At 44.0% G+C, this 27,191-nt stretch overlaps 2 protein-coding genes across 15 annotated transcripts in view; both read left to right on the top strand.

Moving 5' to 3' along the window:
• Positions 1–17,169, top strand: part of ZC3H7A (zinc finger CCCH-type containing 7A) — a 47,759-nt gene extending 30,590 nt beyond the window's left edge. For all 9 annotated transcript variants that reach the window (XM_065558839.1, XM_005306747.5, XM_008172829.4 and 6 more), the window contains 10 exons: positions 1,099–1,295; positions 1,750–1,847; positions 7,607–7,788; positions 10,658–10,734; positions 11,380–11,513; positions 11,905–12,010; positions 13,022–13,130; positions 14,161–14,294; positions 14,873–15,036; positions 16,238–17,169. In XM_065558839.1, the coding sequence (XP_065414911.1) occupies positions 1,099–1,295; positions 1,750–1,847; positions 7,607–7,788; positions 10,658–10,734; positions 11,380–11,513; positions 11,905–12,010; positions 13,022–13,130; positions 14,161–14,294; positions 14,873–15,036; positions 16,238–16,427 (1,391 nt within the window). In that variant the 3' untranslated portion in view covers positions 16,428–17,169. The remainder of the gene's footprint in view (positions 1–1,098; positions 1,296–1,749; positions 1,848–7,606; positions 7,789–10,657; positions 10,735–11,379; positions 11,514–11,904; positions 12,011–13,021; positions 13,131–14,160; positions 14,295–14,872; positions 15,037–16,237) is intronic.
• Positions 17,170–20,648: 3,479 nt separating this feature from the next.
• Positions 20,649–27,191, top strand: part of TXNDC11 (thioredoxin domain containing 11) — a 99,235-nt gene continuing 92,692 nt past the window's right edge. For 5 of the 6 annotated variants that reach the window (XR_256762.5, XM_042861624.2, XM_024109461.3 and 2 more), the window contains exon 1: positions 20,649–20,969. Coding sequence is in view for 4 of the 6 variants with exons in the window: in XM_042861624.2 (XP_042717558.1) it covers positions 20,824–20,969 (146 nt within the window). In the remaining 2 variants the exon portion in view is untranslated. The remainder of the gene's footprint in view (positions 20,970–27,191) is intronic. The other variant, XM_042861625.2, reaches the window with a different exon arrangement.

The following is a 27,191-nucleotide window of genomic DNA, read 5'->3' as shown; positions in this document are numbered from 1 at the left end:
TGAGGATAATTGGGGTACACATGCAAGCTCTAATGGACACTCCACATCTTCTGAGGGGTTCCAAATGTAGTAAAGTTATTTTCCGGCTATACTGAAAGAAAGACAGGAGACTCTTGATATGGATTTAATCAGGCCACAACTTTATTATTAGATGTCTGGGACTACCTGGCAGATAAAAGTGTCCAGTGCAGGCAACTCCATGTTTATTCAAATAACTACCCGGGGCTTCCGGGTAGTTTAATCCGGGTCCCCCAGCCAATCAACGGTTTGGGCCTTGCCATCCACTCCCACTTGTAGGAGAATTAAGGTGGGCTTTAAGAAAGGGGGTTGGGTCCCTGCCGTACCAATCATAGGAGTCCCCAACTCCCCCTGTTCCATTCCTTTAACCAGCACCTCCTTTTAGGTCTTTAACCAGGCCATTTATCTGGTCACTGAGTGCCTTCCTTGTGGAGTTACCTGCACTGGACATCCACCCCACACTTACAAAATGAGTTGCAACATATAGCCTAACCACCTTTTCTCCACACCAGAAAAGGTCTACCCTGACACCCCCTTTGGAGAATGTGGGGGGAAAACACCTCACTCCACTGAAGTTTAATATGGGGGTGAGGGGAAAATTCCTTCCCTTCCCTAAAAAGGCAATTAGCACAATAGCCACAGCAGGTCCTAACCCAACCTGATATTTGCACCTTTAGGGAAGGGAGGGTGGGTGCTGCCTTGCCTGCTGGGTGGAGAAAAGGCTTCCCATGCCCAGGGCTTGCACATTTAAAGCCTTCTGCCCCTTACATTCCCTGGGGGTGAGTCAGCACCACAAAGCTGATGACCACTCACCTTTTTGTGGCAGTTTCTGACCTCCTGCCTCCCCACCATAAAGCACTGCTACCTTAAGCCTGGACAGTGTTCCCCTTGGTTAAAGGTGCGATGTGGTCATTCAAAGTGAAGTTTTGCAGAGAGGAGTAAGACCAGAAAAGTAGATTCATTTACAACAGAGGTGGCTCTTCATCAGACTTTCTGAAATGCAGAGTTAAGATCTAGTGATGATAAATGTGGCTGTGTAAAAGCGATGTCAAATTTAACTTTTATTTCATGTCATCCTAGATGTTGCTGCTGAAGAAGAGTGTAGGTATCCAGGCCACTGCACATTTGCGTATTGCCAGGAGGAGATAGATGTGTGGACTCTAGAGCGCAAAGGAGCCTTTAATCGAGAAGCTCTCTTTGGAGGAAATGGAAATATAAACTTTACTGTATCCCAACTCCTTCAAGAACACCACGGACTATTTATGTTTCTTTGTGAGGTGCTTCTTTAAAGGCATATTTGACTGCTTTTTTGTTAAAGATATGAAACAATTTTAAACAGTTTTTCATTTGACAGCTTTGCTAGATAGTAAGGTGAACTGCTTATGGAATGATTTGGTTCATGACTAACTTGTAGGGTGACCAGATGAGATGAAGAAAATATCGGGACACCGGGGGGGAGGGACCCAAAAAAAAAAAAAAGAGCAGAGTGCTCCCGGCGGTGCAAAATATCAGGACAAAAATTGCGTCCTAACAGATATCTAGGACAAACGCTCAAAATCGGGACGGTCCCGATTTTATCGGTATGTCTGGTCACCCTACTAACTTGTAAGCATTGAGGTGCATGTTGGATAATAGTTTGCACAGTCTACATCCCTAGTAGAATCTTTAGCGGTTTCATATATGAAACATATATTCAACTTTTTTCTTTAATCCCTTGTTTTTGTATTTCAGAAATGCTTTGATCACAAACCTAGAATAATAAGCAAAAGGAACAAGGATAATTCTTCTTCTTGTTCTCACCCTGCCATGCATGACTTTGAAGATAACAAGTATGTCTGAAATATACTCGATATACGTTTCAAATTAAAAGTACAGTAGAACCTCAGTTACAAAGGTTATTTGTAACTCTGAAATGTCCGTAACTCTGAACAAAACATTGTTTGTTTTTTTTTCAAAAGTTTACAACTGAACATTAATTAAATACAGCTTTGAATCTTCACTATGTGGAAGAAAAATGCTGCTTTTAACCATCTTAATTTAAATGAAACAAGCACAGAAACAGTTTTCTTACCTTTACAAAAAAAAACATTTTTTTAAAACTTAACCTAGTAAAAAAATAAGATATGTTACAATAGTACTGGACAGATGCCCCCCGGGTTACGCAAACCCGACTTACGCAAATTCGCACTTAGGGAAAAAGTTCCGTAAGCTAGAAATAGGAGGGGTTTTTAATTTTTTTTTTTTTTTGCGTAATTGTCAGGTGTATACGTTTCCGACTAACGCAAAATTCGAGTTAGGCAAGGTGTTCCGGAATGGAAAGCTTGCGTAAGTCAGGGAGTGTCTGTATTGTATTTCTTTTCTTTTTTTGGTCTCTGCTGCTGCCCAATTGCATACTTTTTGATTTTTAAATTGTGTGTGTGGTTGACCAGTCACTTCATAACTCTGGTGTTCGTAACTCTGAGGTTCTACTGTAGTAGAGATTTCAAAGCATTTTGAATTCTAATTTTCATTCCACAGCTGCAGATTAGCTTTCTCCTCTTATTTGCTAGCAGTCTGGTAGTTTTGCTTCGGTAGTAGTAACAATACAGACTTTTTAGCCAACCAACTTTAAAAACATAAATTTTGCCTGACAGCATCTTTGTGCTATAGGTTTTGCCTTTATCTTACAGGTGGGAAACTGAGGCAAAAGGTTCTATCACCAGCAGATAGTTTGCTTTGAATTAATGCATTTGTTGCATTTTCTTATCTAAAGTATAGTCCTGCATCATTAATTATAAAAGTGATGATAACTTCTTTTTCAATACTGAAGAAAACCAGTGATATTGATCAGCTACTCCCATGTGTTTGAAACTATTAACCATCAGTGCCCCTTACTAAGGGCTTCTGTATCTGGCAAGCTACATTGGCTTAACTAAAGGTGTGACTTTAAACTGATAAAGTTAAACCATTACAAACCCCTCTTATGTCAGCTACAGTATGACGTTTCTTTTTAGCTTAAACCTGTTTCTAATTGACTTAAGCTAAACCAAAATAAGTTACTCTTAAACTGAAATAAGAGCATCCACATAAGGGTTTGTATCAGTTTAATTAAACTGGTGCAAGTTTGTGTGAGGATAAGGTTTGAAAGCATATCTAGCTTCATTATTTTCTGAGGTAAACTGTAAGTTTAAAAAAACAAAAGATCCCACAGTGCTCCTTCTGTGATTTTTTTTTATATATGTATGAAAGTTACAGCTATTTAGACTACAATGAGAGCACTATTAAATATATGGGGACTCTACCATCTGTAGGAAATACATTTACAATGTTTGTGTGTTTCTCATTCTAAGTAAAGTAAACACTGCAAATATGAGAGTAAGATAAATACTGTGAAGTCAGTCCATTTTTTTTTTAAATGCAAGCCTACGAATAGTTATTGGACAGCACTGATTTCTGAGACATTTCTCTCCTGCCCTCCCTCTCCCCCTTCTCCGCCCCCTACCTCCTCCCCCCCCCCGGCTTGGCCTGCAAATGGTTAATTTAGACCCTAATTCTGTAAACTGCAGACTCTGTTCCTGTTCAGAGTTCCATTGGTTACAGTGGGGCTTCACCTGGTCTTAAGCATCTACCTGCATCAATGGGCTTGCAGGAACAGGACTTGAGTTTGGAGAGCACTTTATTCAAATTTCTTCTATTGAATTAAAAAAAACTATAGTATAAAATGACTGAGTGGGGGTGTTTCCAGTGGAGTCCTGCAGTGATCAGTTCTTGGCTCAATGCCAGTCAGCATTTTATCTGTGATCTAGAAGAAAATATAAAATATTGCTGGTAAAATTTGTAGGTGAAACACAGGTTGGTGAGGTAGTAAATAAAGGCCTGCGTATAGTGAGATTTAAAGTTCATTTCTTAGAGTGCTTGCTCATATCGATTCCAATTAGGTGTGGACACGCGTGCGCATGATTGTCGGAGAAATTTTCTACCCTAGCAACACCCGGTGGGTCGGCTGTGGAGCCTCCTGGAGTGGCACCTTCATGGCGCTGGATATATACCCCAGCCGGCCCAGCGCCCCCTCAGTTCCTTCTTACCGCACGTGACGGTCATTGGAACTGTGGAACTTTTGATGTTCTCCACTTTCCCTAGCGTTCTTTTTCCCCATAGTTTATATAATTGTTATTATAGTTAGTGTAGTTATAGTTAGTGATTGTGTACATAGAGTTAGGAGAGTGGGTTGGAAGGGGTTTTCCCCTCCTCCCCGCCTGCCTCTTGGGCTCATGCCCAAAGCTCCGGGCTTTAAGCCTTGTTCAGCCTGCTCCAAGCCTATGCCAATGGGCGACCCCCACAACTCCTGCTTGAAGTGCTTAGGGAAGTCTCACCAGGCTGCCAAGTGCAAGATTTGTAAAGCGTTCCGGCCCCAGACCAAAAAGGAGCATCCTTGTCCCTGGTCACAGATGCTTCGTCCCTAGAACGGGGCGCCCACCTAGGGGACCTCTGAACACAGGGTCTATGGACCGCAGCCGAGCTATCTCTACACATCAATGTATGAGAACTGATGGTAGTGCGCCTGGTGTGTCAGGCATTCTGGGAGCGTCTACATGGGCGTTGCGTGGCAGTCCTCACAGACACCATGGCCATGTTCTACATCAACAAGCAAGGGGGGTCCTGGTTGTCCCCCCTCTGTCGGGAAGCCATTCATCTGTGGGAGTTCTGTATAGCCCACTCTAGCCATCTGGTGGCGTCCTTTCTCCTGAGGGTCCAGAACACACTGGTAGATCGCCTCAGCAGGTCCTTCCAGTCTCACAAATGGTCGATTCGTCCAGATGTCATCCACTCCATCTTCCTCAGGTGGGGATTTCCCCAGGTCGACCTGTTCGCCTCATGCAGCAATCGGAAGTGCAAAATGTTTTGTTCTCTCCAGGGGAGTTCCCCAGGTTCGCTGTCGGATGCCTTCCCGATCCTGTGGAAGGACCAGCTGTTCTACGCGTTCCCTCCATTCCCGCTAGTCCACAAGGTCCTGCTCAAAGTACTCAGGGACCGAGCATGTCTGATTCTGGTCACCCCTGCGTGGCCAAGGCAACAATGGTATACCACGTTGCTGGAGCTATCGGTAGATGCTCAGATTCCACTCCCGCTTTGGCCGGACCTGATCTCACAAGACCACGGCCGCCTCTGTCACCCCGACCTGCAGTCCCTCCATCTCACACGTGGATGCTGCATGGCTAACTCAGTCAGACCTACTCTGCTCACACTCGGTGCAGCAGGTTCTGATAGGTAGCAGGAAACCCTCCACCCGAGTCACATACCTGGCCAAATGGAAGCGTTTCTCCTGCTGGTGCGCTCAGTGCGACACACCCCCTTTGCAGGCATTGGTGCCTCTTCTCCTAGACTATCTCCTATCCCTAAAACAGCAGGGTCTAGCGATATCATCGGTTAGGGTGCACCTGGCAGCCATTTCAGCTTTCTACCCAGGAGAACATGGTCGCTCTGTCTTCTCCAACCCGACGGTTGGTAGGTTTCTTAAGGGACTGGACCGTCTCTATCCGCAGGTGCGACAACCGGTCCCGGCGTGGGACCTTAACCTGGTCCTTTCCAGACTCACTGGACCCAGGTTTGAGCCAATGGCCACCTGCTCACTCCTCTACCTCTCTTGGAAGACAGCCTTCCTTGTAGCCATCACTTCAGGGAGGTGCGTATCTGAGATCAGAGCCCTCACGTCGGAACCGCCGTACACGGTTTTCCATAAAGACAAGGTGCAGCTTTGCTCTCACCCTGCCTTTCTTCCCAAGGTGGTGTCAACTTTTCACGTCAACCAGGACATTTTCCTCCCGGTCTTCTATCCAAAGCCGCACGCTACACAGAGGGAGCAACGGCTGCACTCCCTCGACGTTCATAGGGCCCTCGCCTCCTATATTGAACATACGAAGCCTTTCAGAAAGATGACCCAGCTATTTGTTGCTGGGGCCGACTGGATGAAAGGCCTCCTGGTCTCCTCACAGCATATCTCCTCTCGGATCATCTCCTGTATCCGTGCTTGTTACAACCTGGCCGGCGCCCCAGCCATGCACCTCACCACCCATTCCACAAGGGCCCAAGCTTCATCAGCTGCTTTCCTGGCACAGAGCTGCCACTTGGTCGTCAGTGCATACTTTTGCCTCCCACTACGCAATAGTCCAGCAGTCCAAAGACGATGCTGCATTTGGTTAGCAATTCTGCGTTCAGCGATATCTCACTCCGACCCCATCGCCTAGGTAAGGCTTGGGAGTCACCTAACTGGAATCGATACGAGCAAGCACTCGAAGAAGAAAAGATGGTTACTCACCTTAGTAACTGTTCTTCGAGATGTGTTGCTCATATCCATTCCAAAACCGCCCTCCTTCCCATCTGTCGGAGTTGCCGGCAAGAAGGAACTGAGGGAGTGCTGGGCCAGCTGGGGTATATATCCAGTGCCATGAAGGTGCCACTCTAGGGGGCTCCACAGCCGACCCACCGGGTGTTGCTAGGGTAGAAAATTTCTCCAATCGTGCACGCGGCGCACGCACACCTAATTGGAATAGATATGAGCAACACATCTTGAAGAACAACAGTTACAAAGGTGAGTAACCGTCTTTTATCGAAGAGTAGGTTAAGAGAGAGCTATTGTGGTCTAGATGCACCAATACAGGGAAAAGATTTCTGATATTGTAGAGGACTCTTTAATTTAACAGACGAAGTGGCTGGATGTTGAAGCTAGAGTAACTGAAAATGGAAATAAAATGCAAATTTTTAAATGATGGTAAATAAGCTTCTTAGTACATTTGTGCTTGTAGTACCTACCACAGTGGTCAATAATTGGGGGGCTTCAAGGAGCTACTGCAGTACAAATCATTAGTAACTATTGGAACAGCTTTCCTAGTAACGTGATGGGTTCTTCATCACTTGGAGACTTTAGTGTGCTTTAGAAATCACCCTCATCCTCCAACAGTGCACATTACTGCTATCTGTAGATAAGCCCAACATAATTTCTGCTTAAGCTAGAGACGTGTAAGCTTGATACAAGGGTTACTGGGGTGGAATCCTATGGCCTGTGTTTTATGCAGGAAGTTGGACTAAATGACCTTCGAGGTCTCTTCTAGCCTTAAAAATCTGTTCTTGACAAATGATGCCCTTGGCTGTACACAGTCTACTCACTGACTTCTGTAGGAGTTATGTGTGCACATACATCAGAGGAAGGAGAGTGGGTGTCTATGTAATTCTATGGCAGTTTCCATGACAGTAGAATCCAGGAGCACAAAGAGCTCTGAATACTGCTTATTTGTTACTTTAAAGTTCAAATTTATCAATTTGTGGTGCATGCTGATGTATAAACTCACATTTTTCCAAAGTTTTAATAATTAATTCCTTAAGTGGAAAGACCTCATAGTCACACAGAATTCACTTGTAAAAATTACACAAACAGTAGTGATCTAGGATTACTCTGCCTAGCAGAATATAAGATTATTTTTTTTAAAGAGCTGTCAAAATTAAAATAAAATATGAGGTGGAAAGAATGGTCATGTTGCATGCTTTCCATATGCACAAGGAAGGTCAGTAACTTTACACAATGCTTAAAATATTGATTTCTTTTAAAAAACAGGTGCCTTGTCCACATTTTGCGAGAAACTACAGTAAAGTATTCCAAGATCCGTTCCTTTCATGCTCAGTGTCAGCTTGACCTGTGCAGGCATGAGGTGCGTTATGGCTGTTTAAGAGAAGATGAGTGTTTTTATGCACACAGTCTTGTAGAACTCAAAGTCTGGATAATGCAGAATGAAACAGGTATGTTTGGATTTAAATATTACTCCTACCCCCAGTGCAAAAAGATAAAAGAAATGCAATTAATTGACCCACTAGTCAGTGTCTTCTTATAACTTTCTGTAGTCTTCTGTATATCCAATAAACAATTTGTCAGTTTTACTAGCTAGTGGGTATTAAGTACGATTGCTCAATTAGGAATTAGGAAACTAGCTTTAACTCAAAACTAATAGTTTCTTAATCATAGGACTGGAAGGGACCTTAAGGTCATCTAATCCAGGGATTCGCAACCTTTTTCTTGCTGAGGCCCCCTCAACATGCTATTAAAAACTCCAGGGCCACTTGGGAGTGGGGGCATAGTTTGACTTCTATTTTGCGGGGGCAAGGGCTGGCGGGGCTCGGTTCCGCACAGCAGGGTCCAGGAAGGAAGCACCACCTCAACCCCTGATTCACCTCAGCAGACCACCCAGCCTGTCTGGGTTGTGGGAGGCCACAACCAAAAAATAGAACTCAAATGGGGGACTCAGTTCAAAAAGTCTGAAAACCACTCAGGGTGCAGGCAGGGGGTAGCTGGGGGCTGTGTGCGGGTTGCAGGGGGTAGCTCAGGTTGCAGGGAAAAGGATAGCTAGGGGCTGTGTACCAGGAGGGCTCCCCCTGCGGTGGCTGTTCCCCGAGGGCTCTGCCAGCCCCAGAGTCGCCCCCCCCCCACCTGGGCAGCTCTTACTGGCTTACTGGGAGCTGAGGAGCAGCAGCAGCCCTGGGCACCAGCAGCAGATGGGAGAATGCCACGGCTGCCTGCTCCATGGCACCACCAGCCAGAGGAGCAGCTGCCCTGCACTGCCTAGCTCTGGCTTTTCCACCTATAGCCTGACCAGAGGGATGAGTCTGGGGGAGAGGAGGAGCTAAGGGGGTGGATTTGCCCCCAGACTGCCCCACTCTGAGTAAGGCACTGCAATTTGGTGGTGGTGGGGCAAACCCTTGTGCCCCCCCCCTCAACTCTGCCTATGGGCTCAGGGCTTCTGCCTGCTGGGAGCTTCGGGGGATGAGGGGAAACACCTGGGCTGCTGGCTTCAGCCCCGCGCCACTCCTGGCTTCAGCCCCACAGGGGGCGCTGGGGCTGGGGGCACTGGGTTTCAGCCACAGGGCCCCACGGACCCCCGAAAGGGCTTGCGGACCCTGGTTGAGAACCGCTGATCTAGTCCAGTCCCCTGCACTGATGGCAAGACTAAGTATTATCTATACCATCCCTGACAGGTGTTTGAGGTTTTTAGCTTTCATGTTTTAATTTTATTACAAAATTGCTTTGACTAGAAATTGAGATATTTACTTTGAAGGCAAAGGGGAATATTTCTGCAGTGTGTGAAAGATATTGATCAGGCGTATCTTTTTGTTACAGGTCATTGATCCAGTTTTTTGAATTTTTTTACTTGTCCAGTGTTTTTGTTCCTCTAGCTCTATAATGGCTTAATATTGCTACAAAATTTCCTTATTGTTAAATCTCCTTTCTTCAGGAAAGTGGTGGTCCCTCCAACCAACTTGCAGTGGACCTCAGCTACTCTCTCTACTTTGCATGTGAGGGAACACTGCTTTAAATATTAGTTGGGTTGATCATCCTGGGTGGCGATGATGCCCAAAAAAAGGGTAGTGTGAGCAATGTGGAGATGATACGGTGTTCCGTAGTTGAGTCCCTTTTTTGCCCAGACTGTCACTCTGAACGTACTTCTTCTGTGGAGAAGGAGCATCAGATCAGCTCCACACTCTGTGTCTGGAAGTGTATCGGCCAACTTAGGATCACCCCAGGCCAAGAAAAGTTTCAGAGGAAGACAGTCATGTGGAAGTATACAGAGTCCTTCCAGTTTTCTGTTGCTCTAGCCCATTTGTCTCTACTTGGCCTTTGAAGATTCCTTTTTGTGGAAGGAAGGACAGCTGCTCTTCCATCCTTTCCTGCCCCCCAAAATGTCTAGGTTCAAGGGTAGCTGCTATTTCCTCTTAACCCTATAAACTTCCTATTAAAAGGGTTAGGCCATCCCACAAACATGAGTGTCCACATGGGTTCTTGTCTCCTATGTGTGTCCAGACATCGTCAAGGCTCAATTGATAATTTATAGACTCTGAGGGTTGGAGGACTCTAAACAAGGGGAATGCTCACCTGAATAGGAAGCCCCTTCCTGCCCCTGCTCCAAATCCAGGCACAGACCTATTTTTCTTTTTAAGGACTCTGAAAGTCTGATAGAGTTGATGTCTTTAGTCTTCAGCCTCTCCATGGACATTGGGGAGAAGAAACCTTGGTGAGGCTTTAATTATATGGAAAGGTGTGCAGTAAAAGTCCGTATCTCTGAAGACATTGAGATTATTACAGAGCCTGAGAGAAAAGTGGTTGGAAGACTGGCTATCATTAAAGGCAATGTGACAGTCTTTTACATCCTGCCTATGAGTCTTGCAAGTCTTGTGGGGGTCTCTCTCCTGAGTAATGCTGATCTGTACATGAGGAAGGTTTTTATAGGAGTCTTGTGAACATAAACTGGAGTCTCGTTTTTGGAAAAATGAGCTGGTTGTCAGGAGGATTGTAGCTAGCTTGCCTGTGGTCATTTGCACCAAGGCCTTAGGCATCGGGCTCCAGGATTTGAAAACAGGCTGTTTGGAAGATCCAATTAAACAGAAAACTTAGGCGATGCTGTGAATGTATTTGTGTTATGTGGACAGTGTAGGATTTTAGGATGTCCTTAACTTGTTTTAAGTGCTTGTTTTTTGTAAATCTTGCGGTAGGTAACACCAGTGTCTCTTTGGCAACCTCAGCTGTTTTTGGGGGGGATTCAGTAGCCCTTGAACATGTATATGAATAAAATTTCCAAATATTCATAATTGTCTAAGACCTTTGTTTTCTCCTCTGCAGGTATGTCACATGATACTATTGCTCAAGAATCAAAGAAATATTGGCAGAATATGGAAGCAAATGCACATGGAGCACAGGTATTTCCACTCGCATCTTTCTCAGGAAGCAAATTTATGTGGGACTAGTGTGATTAGTGATGTACTGGTTTTGATGTCAATGTTTATAACACGATTTAACTGCTAGTTTATATCCAAAATGGTTGTCCTGAGCATATGCCCCAAATGATTCCCTCTTCTTTCGCCCCGCCCCTTAAAGAAAAAAAATTAAGCTTTCTGGATACTTCAGATATTCCCAGATTTCTCGTTACACACGTGCAGTTACTTTTTTCCACTTTGCTTATTTTGTCATAAGCAGAGTATAAACCTTCAAAAATGTATTCTTTCGAATTCTTTCTTCAGCTGAGGACCTCGCATAAATCCTTTTCTAGTAGTTTGTTCCCATGTATATTTTGTTTATACAGCACATTGCATGCCCATTGCCACAAGCTCTGGGTGCATTTATACAATCTAAACAAAATTAACATACTGTCATTAACAGAAACTTCTAGTTTTTAAGATTGCAAATCTAGGTCTTTTTGATGTACTTATAAGCTCTCTAGTATGTAACACATCTAGAAACATTTTATAACCCTTTCTTATCTTCAGGGGTACTTAATGATTTATTTATGGATTTCTCTGCAGATGCAAATCACCATTTTAATTTTTTTTTTTTTTTAATTTAAGGTTCTTGGCAACCAAATGAAGCATGGATCTCTAAATTTGAAAATGAAGTTTGTATGCGCCCAGTGCTGGAGAAATGGTCAAGTTAGCGAGCCAGACAAAAACAAAAAATACTGTAGTGCCAAAGCAAGACACCCGTGAGTAACAGATAACGTCAAATGCATAATGTCTCTTAGTAAACCATTTTATAAAATCTTCTGGGTGATCTGTATAGGAAATAAGACTATTAAAAGGGATGCAAAAAAGCAAGTACAGTTGAAGTAGAACTTGGCCTGAAAGGCTGAAGACTTTAAAGTGTGTTCATAATCAAGAATAAAAAATGCATGTTACACACTTCAGTTGACGGTTTATGCTGACTTTATTTTTCCTTTAACTCACAACCATGACGGGTGTTTGAGACTTCTTAAATAAATTGCATTAAAACATATGGCTTTGGGGCTCTTTAGGTCCAACCATTATCTTTATTATTGACAAATAGTACGGTATGTAGATGTATTCTATGTATTTGAATGCTTCCATATTCCTTAGATGGACCAAAGATCGTCGTGTGGTGCTGGTGATGTCTAATGAGCGTAAGAAGTGGATGACCATTCGCCCTCTTCCCACGAAGAAACAAGTGCCTTCGCAGTTTGATGTATATGTTTATCTAAAATGATCTTTTTAATTAAGACACTTAAGTCACTGGAAAATACTAGTAAAGGGCCCGATTTCTGCAGCCACTGTGTGTGAAATGTCTATTGAAATCAGTGGGAGTCATTGGAGCAGCTGCAGATCCAGGTGCTAGGAAGGACTGAGCTCATTTTTTATTGCTGAAGCTCCTCCAAGTCCGTGAAACTTCAGTAATAAAAGTATATAAGGTATTAAGTAATCTCATTTGAAGTCTGTAAAATATTTTTATATAGTTCTCATAAAACTCTAATCAAAAGAGTGCATAATAGTTTGAGAATGAGACACACTCCATACAATATTAGAAGAGACCAGGAATTTCATTTCTTCTTGTGCAGTTGTCAAGATGAGTTTGCAAAAATCCTGCTTCCTGGGTTCTGACAACTCATTACTTCAAAAGGGCTCTGTTTTCAAAGAGCATTGTGTGATTTATTACAGTGAATGGGAGGCATTCAGCTAACAACGTAATGCATAAATTTAACCTTACATATTTGGAGTACTGTCAAAAGTAAATAATTTGAATTCCTGCATAATAGAAATATAGCACAGACCTAAAATGTTATGTTCTAATCATAGTGTGATTTTCTAAGTCATAACTATCTGCATTCAACCTATATTTTCTGCTAGCTTTGCAGACTGATGAGCCTTTCTGTAGCTAGTGCTTCATAAGGCTTTTTAAGACTAGATAAGATCAGTGTGTTATATGGGCTGCATCCAATACTACCTGTATGGCCCTGAGGATGTCACATGAGCCACAGCTGTGTGCTGATTGGGCCACAAGTGGCCTGTGGGCCACAGGTTGAGAACCATTGCTCTGACAGCTTATTTGGAAGACAACTATTTATTTGAGTTATAGTAATAGTAGCAGCTTGTCTGCTTATCAGAATGCTAATGTCCCTGAAGTAAAGCTACAAAGATCTTTCATCACCCATCATAACTTAACATATGCCTAAAAGATATTTTTTTAATTCATATCTAGTTATGCAATCATATTGCTTCAGGCAAGAAATGTCAATATGTTGGAAACTGCTCCTTTGCTCACAGTCCTGAGGAGAGAGAGATGTGGACCTATATGAAAGAGAATAGTAGTAAGTAAAAAATGTGTAAAGGTATTAAACACATACATGCTATAAATCCTGGGTTTTCTCTTTTTCATCTCTCTCCTACAATAAGTACCTCTCAGTCAGTTTTCCTGTAGCCTTCCCTAGGCAATCTGGTGGGTAGATTTTTCTTCAGGTTAACCCAACCTCCCTCTCATTATACAAAATTAATGTCTAATCCATAGTAACACCATTTTAATATAGATTCATATAAATACCAGGTGATCCACTATGTGACTGAAATTAGTAATTACTGTCAGTGCAGTTTTTAGCTTTGAAGATTCTTGAGTGAGTAAGAAGAATTGGTTGAATGCAAAAACACCATTTGCAACCCTTTGAGAGGATCAAATTCCTGTTCAGATCAGCTGTATTTGTACTTATCGTTTTTGCAAATTGGGTTTTGTTTGTATATGGGGGCTGGCTGGCTGCAAAAGTACCAGTATTCACATGTAAACAAAAGTATTCACTATTCATTCTTGGGTTTTACATTTGTTGTCCAAATCAGGGAGGTTATTAGGGAGAAATAATACCATGTGACTGATCTCAAAGAACAAAGATTGAATGACTGAAGTGATATTAACATTGATTTGCAAATGAGGAGACAGGATAAATATCAGGAAATGTATTTGTAATGCATTTGACTAGCTCTAATAACAGGATTAATGATAAAATCATAGATCAGCATAATAGGGCCCAATTGCAATTGGGGCCTTTGGGTGATACGTAATATAAATATTTGCTACTCATATTAGGTAAATCTTAATTTCCCCTACTTTGGTGTCTTGGAAGAAGGTGGGTCAGACTAAGAGGCCAAAGTTTCACATAGCTGTCATTATTAGCTACTGTGTCTCTCTCCTCCCTTCAGGTCTGCAATTTGTCTTTCCTTTTCTGCTTATACTACATAGGGCCTAAAGATATCTGTGCTTTATTTCCAAAATGTGTCTGCAAACTCAGTTATGTATTGTACTCACTCTGGCCTTAATTGCTGAATACTTATTTTAGCTTCTGATCTTGTTAGTTCAAGACATGGAGCAGTTGTATGAAATGTGGCTAAAGAGTCAAAAACCAGAAAAAGGAGAAGATACAGCTACTCAAGCAAACAAAGAAAATGGGAAGCAAATTCATATGCCAACTGACTATGCTGAAGTTACAGTAAGTAATGCAGGTTTAGTAATTATCCTAAACTCTGGAATTTTTTTTGCATGTAATACTAAATACTATGTTCCTTGCTCATACAACAGTCACTGAAATCCTTGTATGCAGTGTTGTTGTGGCCATGTCAGTCCCAGGATATTAGAGACACAAGGTGGGTGAGGTAATATCTTTTATTGGACCAATTTCCGTTGGTGAGAGAGACAAGCTTACGCAGAACTGTTCCTCCTCCTGAAGAAGAGCTCTGTGTAAACTCGAAAGCTTCTCTTTCTCACCAACAGAAGTTGGTCCAATGAAAGATATTACCACACCCATCTTGTGTCTCTGAAATAATCGTAGTTAGCTAACATGGAGTCATGCTGTGGACCGCGCATTAGTGCTGCTCTTCAGAATCTACAGAGCCTGGGGAGGGGACAAAAACCTCAGCTGATGACTCCATATAAACAGACTTTAAAATTGTTACTGTTTATTAGCCTATAATTGTTTCTTTAGCTAATCCAATATTAAACTGTGTTAAGGAGCAGTTTTATGCATGAAGTATTGATTTTTCTTAATTTTTTTAAATGTGTGTAAACCAGGTGGACTTTCACTGCTGGATGTGTGGAAAGAACTGTAATAGTGAGAAACAATGGCAAGGTCACATCTCTTCAGAAAAGCATAAGGAGAAGGTATTCCACACTGAGGATGATCAAAACTGTTGGCAGCATCGGTTTCCAACTGGATATTTTAACATTTGTGATAGGTATGTAGCATTTATATTTGAGATGTCAAAGATGCTCACTCACAATTGTGCTATTGCAAATATAGGCAGATACTATACTTGCTGCAGTTACCTGAGATGGTGAACAGTGATTTTAATTTTTTTTGTAATGACACCCACTCTATTAGTATGCATTGTTGAAATCTTATGCAAAGCAAACAATTAAATATCAATATTTTAACATGAATACCTGAGTGACCAGATATTTAGTGTATTTTAATGCGTGATGAGAAGGTTTGGCTTTGAGTGCCAGATGTGGAGCTATGTGGAAAGGGTCAAGCCTTTTTGTGTTAGGATGAAACTTTGTTTAAATAATAGCATTGGTACATCACAGCTATTGCTGTAAATATACCTCTCTATTTTCCTTAATGAATTACCTGTAGAATACAAGAAATGTATGCAGTCCCACCCACTATTCTCATGTAACAAAGTATCTTGAAATTATGGGGTGTTCTTTGCAAATCACATATTCACTTGTCCAAGAAAATACAGTCACTGGAAGCTATCTATGAAATTCAGGTATGTTCCAAAGGACCCTACACACCAAACTGGCCTGCTGGCTTTCTCAACGCTGGTTAGTATACTCTACTACCCTGTCTTGTATTCCAGTTTTGGAGCACTCAACCTTTGCACCCAAGCCACTTGGCCTCAGGTGGACAAATTAACATGCTTTAAATCACTGGAGCCAACCCGGTTGGCTTTGGAGTCTGGGATCTAAGGTTGGAGCTCCAGACTGCAGGCGTTTTCTGTGGCAATATTAAAATCTTCATTTTATTGATAAAGAGAGAAACTAATGATTGTCACAGCCAGGGATTCTGATGATTTTTGGAACAAACTGAATTTAATTGATAGGTTAATATCTTAAAATGATTTTTTTGGAGGAGGGTGGGTTTGGGCAAAGTGGAGAAATGAGGAGTGGAAGGCCAGAGCTTTGGCTCCTGTCCCCAAAAGACTTCTTCCTTACGTGGTTCTCAAAGACTATTAAAGAGGGTAAACTGAACTGATGCATCTTCATTTTAGAGAAAAAATAATCTCTCTCCTAGAGAATTTGTGCTTCTTTAATAAAGGTCTAATTATACCAAAAACATGGCTAGTAGAAAATATTTAAGACCTTTTAAAACCAGATAGTTAATTCGTGATACTTTTGTGAAAACTATAACACACCAATTAATTTTTTTAACAGATATATGGCTGGTACTTGCATTGAAGGAAACAACTGTAAATTTGCACATGGAAATGCTGAGCTCCATGAATGGGAAGAACGAAGAGATGTTCTAAGAATGAAGCTCAGCAAAGCAAGAAAAGACCACTTGATTGCTCCAAATGATAATGACTTTGGAAAATATAGTTTTTTGTTTAAAGATTTAAACTAATACTAAAATGATGCATTCATGTTACCTTATGGAAGCATAAACCAGAAAATTTGACAGTAATCAAAAGCATGTGACAGAAAAGCAGCAGGTTTTCTGCTTATATTGGCATATATTGTTCCTCCTGAACAGCAAAATATAGTAGATGTAGGGGGATTCAGAAGACCTGTCTGTGCTCTCATGAAACAGAATGGTGAAGTAATAAAAAAGATATAAAGTATTACATGCTTATTCGCCTTCTGTTGGACAGAATGTTATGAAAGAGGCGGAGGAGGAGGGAGAGGTTATAATGTGTAGGAAGCGCCCCTAGTGTTGGTCCTTCAGATGAAAACTTTATGGTAAAATTACAAAACACACGAGGTGTTTTGGGCTAAGAAGAAAATTATGGATGAAAATTCTTTAAATGTTTTAATGGAGAGGATTTGTTTAAAACAAAACTTTGCTATTTATCTCTATGTAGGTTGTTAAAGAGGATTTTCTTATTAAAAAGGATTTTAAGCAAAATAACCATTTAACTACAATATATGTTGAATGGGGTATTTTTTCTCTATTTGTATATTTCAATATAATTTACTGAAAAGGATCTTGGGAGAAAAATGTATTGATTTTTTGAAAATCAAGTAGTTAAAATTCTGTTTCTTGGTCTTTGCTGTTTAAATGATGATTTTGAAAGATTACACTTGTATGTCAGTATTGTGTATTGTATGAACCAATGTTACCTGTAATAAAGATAACTTTACATAAAGCACGTAGCTTCTGATTGACTTCTATTTTGCACGAAACAGTTACTTGCCCATTAGAAAAATCTTTTGAGCAACTAAATATAAACAAATATGTTTAGTTTATCTTCAAGTTGTAGCCGATTTCTTAGAATAGTTTGCTTTGGAACGGCTGCTGACAACCCCAAAAGGGGCAAATGTTAGGAATAGGTTTTTTACACTGGTAGACAGAGTGGTCACTTATGCCGCACATTGGGCAACACAGATTAGGTCAGAAAGTACATTTTAAAAATAAAGCAGTAAAGCTTGCTTTAGCAGATTATTATTAAGTGTCCACCCCAGAGGAATGGGACAAAGTGCTTTCAAGTTTTGGATTAGAAGCATATGGTTCCCAGCCTCTTGTGTTGGGAACTATCTCTCTACCCTCTCTTTTTTTCCCCCTCTTTCCCTTCCCCTCTCCTCCCCCCCCCCAAGTGAATCGTACTTCACAGCCCACTTCAGAGATAGGCCCCATCCAGCTGTGAAAGACCAAAAGAGTTGTACTTTGCTCTGCTCTGAAATGTCACTTCTGAACAAGGTTACCCTCTGGGTCAGAACTATTAAATCTTTCTTTTCTTACTGCATTTTGTCTTTACTGCAGATATGTCTGCCCGTTTCATTCTTGACATTCATTTGTGCTTTTCTTAATCCAGCTCCCCCCAAAAAATCCACTTCCTTTTTAATTTGCTCCTTTATTGGATCATCTGGTTCCACTGGGAAAGCTTTTAAGAATTATTTTAATGGTTTGAATGTGGTTACTGGGATTCAGGCCATAGTTTAGTTCCATACATTTTACATTGTGCAAAATCAGCATGTTCAAGTACTTGCACACTAAAAGCAAGGCTGGATATTGATCTGTCCCTTGTGGTCCATGAAATAAAAGCACAGTGGATTCAGATGATACCTTTAAAAATAGAGCATATGCCATGCATGATAATTGCACTTTACTCTGTGTCCATACAGAAATTACAATAAGGTATACAGGTAACATGGAATATTTGGCTTGTCCCTGAACTACCAGTTGTTAAAACACTAACCTTCATTACACTTGTCTTAGTTTGTTTTAATCAACTTCTAAGATTGAACTAGAACTTCCCTACTGGTCCTGTTCTTTCTATTTGTCAAACATTTCTGCCTCTTTTCTCCTTTCAGTTAACGTACCTACCACCCATATCAACAAGCTGTTCTCCTGGTGCTTGCTCAGCGCATGGGGCTCTCCACCCTTTGTACTCCCTGGCACATACTTCAGGAGGTGAGGGTAGCCTTGTCGCCCGTTTCTCGGGTTTACCTCAAGCACGTCCTCTGGGAGGGTGCTCCCCACCCACCCCAAGCCCTCTGGATCTCTGCGTAGGGCCCTTGCCCCATGAGCCCCCTCGGCCTTCCTACCCACATAGCTGGACCCAGCAGTGCAACCTGCAGCCGGTTTGCCTTTGAATCATGCCAAGGGCACATCTGTACATGCTTGTGCTCCATACTCTCCATTTCCTCACCCTGGTGTCCTGCCCCAAAACTAAGTGGAAGGACCTATTGCCACATATTGAGGGTGAGGAACCCTGGTGGGCCAGCTTATATTCCACCTTAGTCCCACAGTCCACTGGGCATGTTAGTTGGTGGCTCCATCATGGAGCCATGAGCATGGGCATGTACGTGGCACGGTTCACCCCCATTGTCTATGCCTGTCCCTTTTGCAGTGTGAGGGAGACCCTGGCACACATTTACCTTGAGTGTGCCAGGTTGCAGCCCCTTTTCCGACTCCTAGACCTACTGTTGCATTTTTGCCTACACTTCTCCCTCCACTTGGCCCCCACAAAGCCACGGGACCTCCTTGTCAACCTCCTCCTAGTGATGGCCAAAGTGGCCATCTACAATACCAGGGAGAGGATGTTGGCTGAGGGGATTCTCTGTGTCTGTGAAGCCTATTTCTGATCCTCCGTTCACCCATCCGGGCAGAGTTCCTCTGGGTGGCATCTGCCAGCTCCTTTGACACCTTGGAGGAGCAGTGGGTGCTGCCCAGCGTTCTCTGCTTGGTGTCCCCTTCAAGTTCCCTACGTTTGACCCTCTGAAGGTCACTCCTGTCATTTTTTCTGTTGTTCCTCATAATGATTTGAGTCCTGGGCTCAGTGAATCCTCCCCATAGGCTGGGAAGGGTCCTTTAGCTGTTAAACCCAATAAGGTGTTATTTCTTTTATTGTAAGTTACCTTGGATAAGAAACATCACATGAAATGAGGTTGTATAAACAAAACCCCTTTACTGTTAAGTCTCCAACCTTCCTTACACATAGCATGAGTTCATTTTTTGTGGACAGTACTCAAATGGGTAAACGCTTCATAGAAGGGTGCGGTTCAGCTTTTTCACTTGTTCTGGATTTATTCAACCTGTAATATTACAAAAATGAAACAAAAAGAGGGCTTGAAAATTTAGCAAATATCTACTCTGCTGAGACCAATACAAAGAACGGTCTCCAGTTTTCCCACGTTGCTGCTCACAGAGGACAAAATAGCAGCTGTGGAAACGGATCAGGCACCAGAGCTGGCTGAAGATTCAGAGGACACTCAACGTGTACCAATGGGTTCACACTTAGGAAGGGTAGCTCCACAACCACAGAGGTTATATGTTTGTTTGGCTTATGTTTAGAAACAAAGCAAGAAAACAAGGGTTTGGTAGGAGTTTCATGCCGCAGCCGGGTGATGGAACAATTTTTATAGTGGGGGGTGCTGAAAGCCATTGAACCAAACTGTAAACCCTTTATATGATGGAAACTACTTCTTGTCAGGGAGCAGTGCAGCACTCCCCGCAGGCCTAGTTCCAGCACCTATGGGCTGCGGGATCCAGCCCGCAAACCCTGTCCACACACCTCGCAGCTCTCAGGGAGGGTCACTTGTGTTCTGACCATTGTTAAACGGGAAGGAGGCGTGTATCGCCCACTTCGCAGGGACCGTGGGCACTGGATAGGCCCCTGGGTTCTGCGGCGAGGTACCCAGGAGCGGCGCCAGGAGTTTTGTCGCCGTAGGCGGGGGTCCTTCCGCGCTCCCGGTCGGTCGTTGTCGGCAATTCCGCGGCGGGGGGGGGGTTCTTCCGCGCTCCCGGTCTCCGGGGCACTTCGGCGGCGGGTCCCGGAGCGAGTGAAGGACCCGCCGCCGAAGACCCGGAGCGTGGAAGGACCCCCCGCCTCCGAATTGCCGCCCCCCAAATCCTGGCGCCCTAGGCGGTCGCCTAAATGGCAGCGCCGGCCCTGGACGTACCCCTCATCCAACGCCCGGCGCGCTCCTAACACCTTTCCCATCCATTTCTATTGACCGAGGAGGCCTCAGTTGGGGCCGGGAGCTCCCTTCCCCGCGCTCTCTCAGCGGTTCAGGCGCAGCCTCCCAGGCTCTGCGCTTGGCTGCGGCCAGGCCTCAGCGAGGCGCTTCTCGCAGCGCGGGGCCGGGCCTGTGTGCGCCTGCTCTGCGGGCCTTGGCTGGCGGAGCCCGGGCCGGGGCGGGCGAGGAGACGTGGCGGCGTTGGGTTCGCTCGTGCGCGGCAGCCGCCCCCAGCCGTCCCGCCCCAGGAGCCCCTGACAGGCCGGGGGTAGGGAGACGTGTGCGAGTGCCAGCGGCCCGGCCTCGCTCGTCCGCCCCTCCCCGCCCCGGGCTGGGAGGTGATGTCGTTATGCGGAGGCTCCGGCCACTCCGCTGCCCCTCGGCCCCGGCCCCGTGTTGCCCAGATGTCCCGGAGACCCGAGCTGCTGTGCGGAGCTGCTATCGTGCTGGGCTGCGCCCTCCTGGTCACCCTCAAAGTCACCTGCAGGTAACCGGGCCCTCCGGCCGTGGAGATTCACAAGGGGGCTTCCGGCACAGGTGTGCACTCCGGGGGTGCGATGGGCTCCCCTGGGCGCTGGCATGCACCCCCGGAAGCCTTGCTGGGAGAAGGTGGGGGTGTTGGGCGCTCCCTGGGCACTGGCATGCACCCCGGGGAAGCTCGCCAGGAGAACATGGGGGGTGCTGAGGGCTCCTGTGGGTACATGCACCCCACGGGGCCTTAGTATGCAGAGTTGGGAGGCTCTGAGCTGTTCTCAGGGTACTGACATATACCTCGAGGCCTTAAATGGAATATATTGGGCTTTCTAAGCATTAGTACTGGTGGTGCACCCAAAGGTACCTAATGGAGAACCTGGGTCGTCCCTCAGATCTTGCACTGGAAGGACATTAGAGTTAACTGTGCTAGGACACTGACAGGCACCAAGGATTCCCTAATGCAGGGGTTCTCAAACATTTTCATAGCATGCAGCATGTTTTAATAAATAATTGTGTTAGGAACACACACTGCCCTGAAGGGGATACTAACCAGCTGCTTCTCTCCTCTGTACACCAACCTGGCTGGTTTAATGTCATTCTGCTATCCACAGGGACTAAATGCATCATTTAATCAAAATGAGTTTTAATAGCTCTGACCCATAGGAACTGCTCTATGAGAACAGATCTATAATCCTTGTGGTCCAGGTTTCAGAGGAAGGTGCAAAAGCTCCCATGATATACCATATTATGCAATACTGTGGAGAAAAAGTTCAGTCCAAGCCTGATTAGCGCAAAGTTTATTTAACTACTTTTGACATGTAATGGAGATTTAGAAGCAATTAGTTTTGCTTCATGTTTGATCTTTGTGGTAACATATGTTCCGTGTATGTGTGTGTGTGTGTGCGCATGCATGTAGCTTTCATCTTGCTGTGTATGATTAAAATTTTGTTTGGAAGCTCAAAATGCAATCTTAGAAGAACTTGCTTTGGTTTTTATTTCTTTATGCTCTATACATATATTTAGAAGTTTTGACCTTTCTTAGTATATCTATTTAAATATATAAACTAATGACAGGAAGGTAATTCTATTATGCTGTTACCAGAAAAGAAAGTGCAAAAAAGTGTTCAAATAATGTAAATGTGACTTCCATTAAAAAAATTATTTGTGTTTAAATTGATACATGGGAAAGTTGCTGCCTTTACAGCGTCAGAAACTGTAGTGTTCTATACAGAGAACAGTACAGACAGTGGCACTGTAGAGTATTCCTTACATCTCTCCCAATGTACTTTATATTTGACCTGGAGGTCTCAACCTGGACCTCTAATGTTGAGATGGTAGTTTTTCCATGTCTGTTTACTCTCGTTTCTTTTCTAAGAAGTTGCCAGCTGGTAGTAACTGTGATCATGTTTTTTATGATGAAAACTTTCAGATCAATAGACAGTGGACTGAGACTTCTAACTTCTTATTTTACTCATAGGTCAACAAACAGATGGTGACTGCTTTTGCTCACTGTCTCTGAGGGTTAAAATTGCATGGGGGAGGTATATTTCATGCCCACTGCTGTTACCCCGCCTCAGTTTTTTTTTTTTTAATTCCCCTATTGGTAGGACCCTATCAAATTCACAGCCATGAAAAACGCATCATGGATCGTGAAATCTGGCCCACCATGAAATCTGGTCTTTTGTGTGCTTTTAACCTATACTATACAGATTTCATGGGGGAGACCAGTGTTTCTCAGATTGGGGGTTCTGACCCAAAAGGGAGTTGCAGGGGGATCACAAGGTTATTCTAGGGGGGCTGCCCTTACTTCTGCGCTGCCTTCAGAGCTGGGTGACTGGAGAGTGGTGGCTGGTGGCCGGAGAGTGGAGGCTGGTATCTGGGTGCCCAGCTCTGAAGGCGGAGCCCCACCACCAGCAGCACAGAAGTAAGGTAAGTAATAACATACCATGCCATCCTTACTTCTGCACTGCTGCTGGCGGTGGCTCTGCCTTCAGAGCTGGGCTCCCGGCCAGCAGCCGCCTCTCTCCAGCTGCCCAACTCTGAAGGCAACGCTGCCACCAGCAGCACTGCAGAAGTAAGGGTACCAGTATCGCAACCCCCCTACAATAACTTTGTAACCCTCCCACAACTCCTTTTTGGGTCATGACCCCTGCAATTACAACACTGTGAAATTTCAGATTTAAATAGCTGCAATCATGACATTTGTGATTTTTAAATTCCTATGATCATGAAATTGACCAAAATGGACCATGAATTTGGTAGAGCCCTACCTATAGGACACTTTCTCAAGGAAGGGTGCACAGAGACCTCTTCTGATGCTTGCCTTAGTGCAATGGTTCTCAGCCTGGGCGGGGGTCATGGTCTCAAAGCTACTTTCTGGAGCTACAGGTTGTAAACATTTTTTCACAGAACTTAGACTTTCAATTAAAAACAAAAGTATCTGTAGCTCTCTGGCTGCAGAGAAAACCTTTGTAAATAGCTGTAGAATTTAAATTTACTGTACAGGAAGCTGGCAGTGACACCTATATTTAAGTTGTTTATCACCTTTCTTGCGACCTTTACCTTCTGAGAAGCTTTCAGACCTCCATTGTTTGCGGCAGACCTTTGATGTTCAGCAGGCGATAACCCTGTGGGTACAGAAGTGCCATTTTTATCCTTTGAAATTCTGTTAAGCTTTTGTTGAGATATAAGCTATTAAAAATAACCATTTATTTTCTCTTGCCCTCTCAGGAAGACTTTGGCAGCATGCCAAAAGAATAACTAAAAACAATTATTCTAAGCCTGGCCAGCACACACTGTTCTGAAAACATCTGGGAATATCTGGAGCTGCTGTAGCAGGGTAGAGAGAGAACGAGCCGGGCTCCTCTTCTCTCCCTCTCACAACCTTAGCCCAATACATGGCTCATGTTCCCCTCTCGGGGCACTACAAATAGCAGGAACCCTCCTACCTCCTCCAGTAGTAGGGTAGAAAGAGAGAGCCGAGTGGGCTCCCTCTAACCATCCCTGGACCCAGCACGTGGCTGGGGATGCCACATGGCATAACAGTTTCCCCCACAACTGTTGGTGTGAAAGGTGGAGGGAGGAGACCTCAGCTAGGCTCCCCTGGAGCCAGCACCTGGACACAGCAGTCTATCCCCTTCTGCTGGTGCCAGCTAGAGTACCTGGTCCTGTAGCTCAAGTGGTAGCAATCTGTGCTGCAGCACTGCAGGCACACCTTTCAAATCCTCTTGCTGAGGCATGGTGGGGAGATTGTCACAGTTGCACATAAACTTGTTTTTACCTTTATTCATTTAAAAAACACCCAAGTGCCACAAACCTAGGAAATCGCAAATGAAAAACTACATTAATAGAATGTTACTTAGGATGCAAAAATCAAGCATTCAAAAGTTAGGAAATGTCAGATTTTTGGTTGTCTGTGCAATCTTGAATCTGTTCCCTTTTGTTGATGTTTTATGGTACAGTCTTTAATTTTATCTTCACATGCTATTTTTTCCCAAGGACCTTGTTTCAGTCAGTGCATCAGTTGGGTGCACAAGGATGAATTAAAGTTGCACAGACAAGTACAACTCTGGTATTTCCTAATCTTTGAGTGCTTGACTATGCAACTTAAATAATGTTCTTTTAATGTATTTTTGTATACATGGAATATATATATGTATATACTTGCTTTAGAGAGTATGCAAGTCATGAGATGTTCAGTACTAATGTAGAAATTGTATTTTAAAATATATTGTACAACAACTATTTATACTGAATAAGAATGCCAACTTTGGTTATATATGACAAACAAAGATTAAAAATACACCTCTACCCCGATATAACGTGACCCGATATAAGGCGGGTTCGCATACAAGGCGGTAAAGCTCTGACAAGCTGCTCTGAGCAGCGTGTTAAGGGTGCTGGGCCAGGCTGGGGCCGAGGGATTGGATAAGGGGCAGAGGGTCCCGGGGGCGGTCGAGGGCTCCCCTTCCCACAGGGTCTGGGAGGCAGGAGCTGTGGGGGGCACTTTTGGGGGCCCCGCAGTCCCAGAGTGGGCCCTGGGGATTAGCGGGGGGCCGTGAGCAGCCCTCTCTGCTTCCCTCACCCCGGCCCCAGCCGTGTTGCTCGGGGGAAGGGGTTGGGGGAAGGGATCCCCCCCGCACTCACCGGCAGCAGTGGAAGCGGAGCAGCCTGGCCCCAGCCTGCTCCACTCTGCCATCTCCCAGCTGCGGCGCTCTGCTTCCCGCTGCAGGTGAGTGCGGGGGGGCCTCCTTTACCCAACCGTCCCGCACTCACCAGCGGCAAGAAGCAGAGCGCCGCGTCTGGGAAGTGGCGGAGTGGCGTGGGCTGGGGCTGGGCTTCTCCGCTTCCCGCCGCTGCCAGTGAGTGCCTGTCAGGGGGTGGGGGGTGTGGATAGGGGTTAGAGCAGTCAGGGGACAGGGAGCGGGGGGTTGGGTAGGGGGTGGGATCCTGGGAGTGATTAGGGACGGGGGTCTCTGGAGGGGGCGGTCAGGGAACAAGGAACAGGGAGGACCAAAGCAAGTTCGATGTGACGCGGTCTCACCTATAACATGGTGAGATTTTTTGTCTTCCGAGGACCGCGTTATATCGGGGTAGAGGTGTAATGTGTTAGAACATAGTGCTGTTTTTTGTACTGAAACAGGACAAAAGATTCTTGGATATGGGGTTGTTGGAGAAAAAAAGTGGATGGTTTTGCCATAGTGTTTCCAGCAATATAGTTCTAATTAGTTTCTCAGTACATAAGAACGGCCGTACTGGGTCAGAACAAAGGTCCATCTCTTTTAAACGCTGTTCTAGTCCTAGCCTTCACAACCTCCTCAGGTAAGGAGTTCCACAAGTTGACGGTGCGCTGCGTGAAGAAGAACTTCCTTGTATTTGTTTTAAACCTGCTGCCTATTAATTTCATTTGGTGACCCCTAGTTCTTGTATTATGGGAATAAGTAAATAACTTTTCCTTATCCACTTTCTCCACATCACTCATGATTTTATATACCTCTATCATATCCTCCCTTAGTCTCCTCTTTTCCAAGCTGAAGAGTCCTAGCCTCTTTAATCTCTCCTCATATGGGACCCGTTCCAAACCCCTAATCATTTTAGTTGCCCTTTTCTGAACCTTTTCTAGTGCCAGTATATCTTTTTTTAGATGAGGAGACTACATCTGTACGCAGTATTCGAGATGTGGGCGTACCATCGATTTCTATAAGGGCAATAATATATTCTCAGTCTTATTCTCTATCCCCTTTTTAATGATTCCTAACATCCTGTTTGCTTTTTTGACCACTTCTGCACACTGCACGGACATCTTCAGAGAACTATCCATGATGACTCCAAGATCTTTTTCCTGACTTGTTGTAGCTAAATTAGCCCCCATCATATTGTATGTATAGTTGGGGTTATTTTTTCCAATGTGCATTACTTTACATTTATCCAAATTAAATTTCATTTGCCATTTTGAGCAGTTTATCTATCTATCTTGAGCAGTTTAGTATCATCTGCAGGCTTTGCCACCTCACTGTTTACCCCTTTCTCCAGATCATTTATAAATAAGTTGAATAGGATTGGTCCGAGGACTGACCCTTGGGGAACACCACTAGTTACCCCTCTCCATTCTGAGAATTTACCATTAATTCCTACCCTTTGTTCCCGGTCTTTTAACCAGTTCTCAATCCATGAAAGGACCTTCCCTTTTATCCCATGACAACTTACTTTACTTAAGAGCCTTTGGTGAGGGACCTTGTCAGAGGCTTTCTGGAAATCTAAGTACACTATGTCCACTGGATCCCCCTTGTCCACGTGTTTGTTGACCCCTTCAAAGAACTCTAATAGATTAGTAAGGCACGATTTCCCTTTACAGAAACCGTGTTGACTATTGCTCAACAGTTTATGTTTTTCTATGTGTCTGACAATTTTTTTCTTAACTATTGTTTCAACTAATTTGCCCGGTACCGACGTTAGACTTACCAGTCTGTAATTGCCAGGATCACCGCTAGAGCCCTTTTTAAATATTGGCGTTACATTAGCTAACATCCAGTCATTGGGTACAGAAGCCGATTTAAACGACAGGTTACAAACCTTAGTTAATAGTTAATAGTTCCGCAACTTCACATTTGAGTTCTTTCAGAACTCTTGGGTGAATGCCATCTGGTCCTGGTGACTTGTTAATGTTAAGTTTATCAATTAATTCCAAAACCTCCTCTAGTGAAACTTCAATCTGTGACAGTTCCTCAGATTTGCT

This window comes from Chrysemys picta, chromosome 10 (genome assembly GCF_011386835.1).
Source record: "Chrysemys picta bellii isolate R12L10 chromosome 10, ASM1138683v2, whole genome shotgun sequence".
NCBI lineage: Eukaryota > Metazoa > Chordata > Testudines > Emydidae > Chrysemys > Chrysemys picta.
This window is presented reverse-complemented; position numbering and strand designations above follow the sequence as displayed.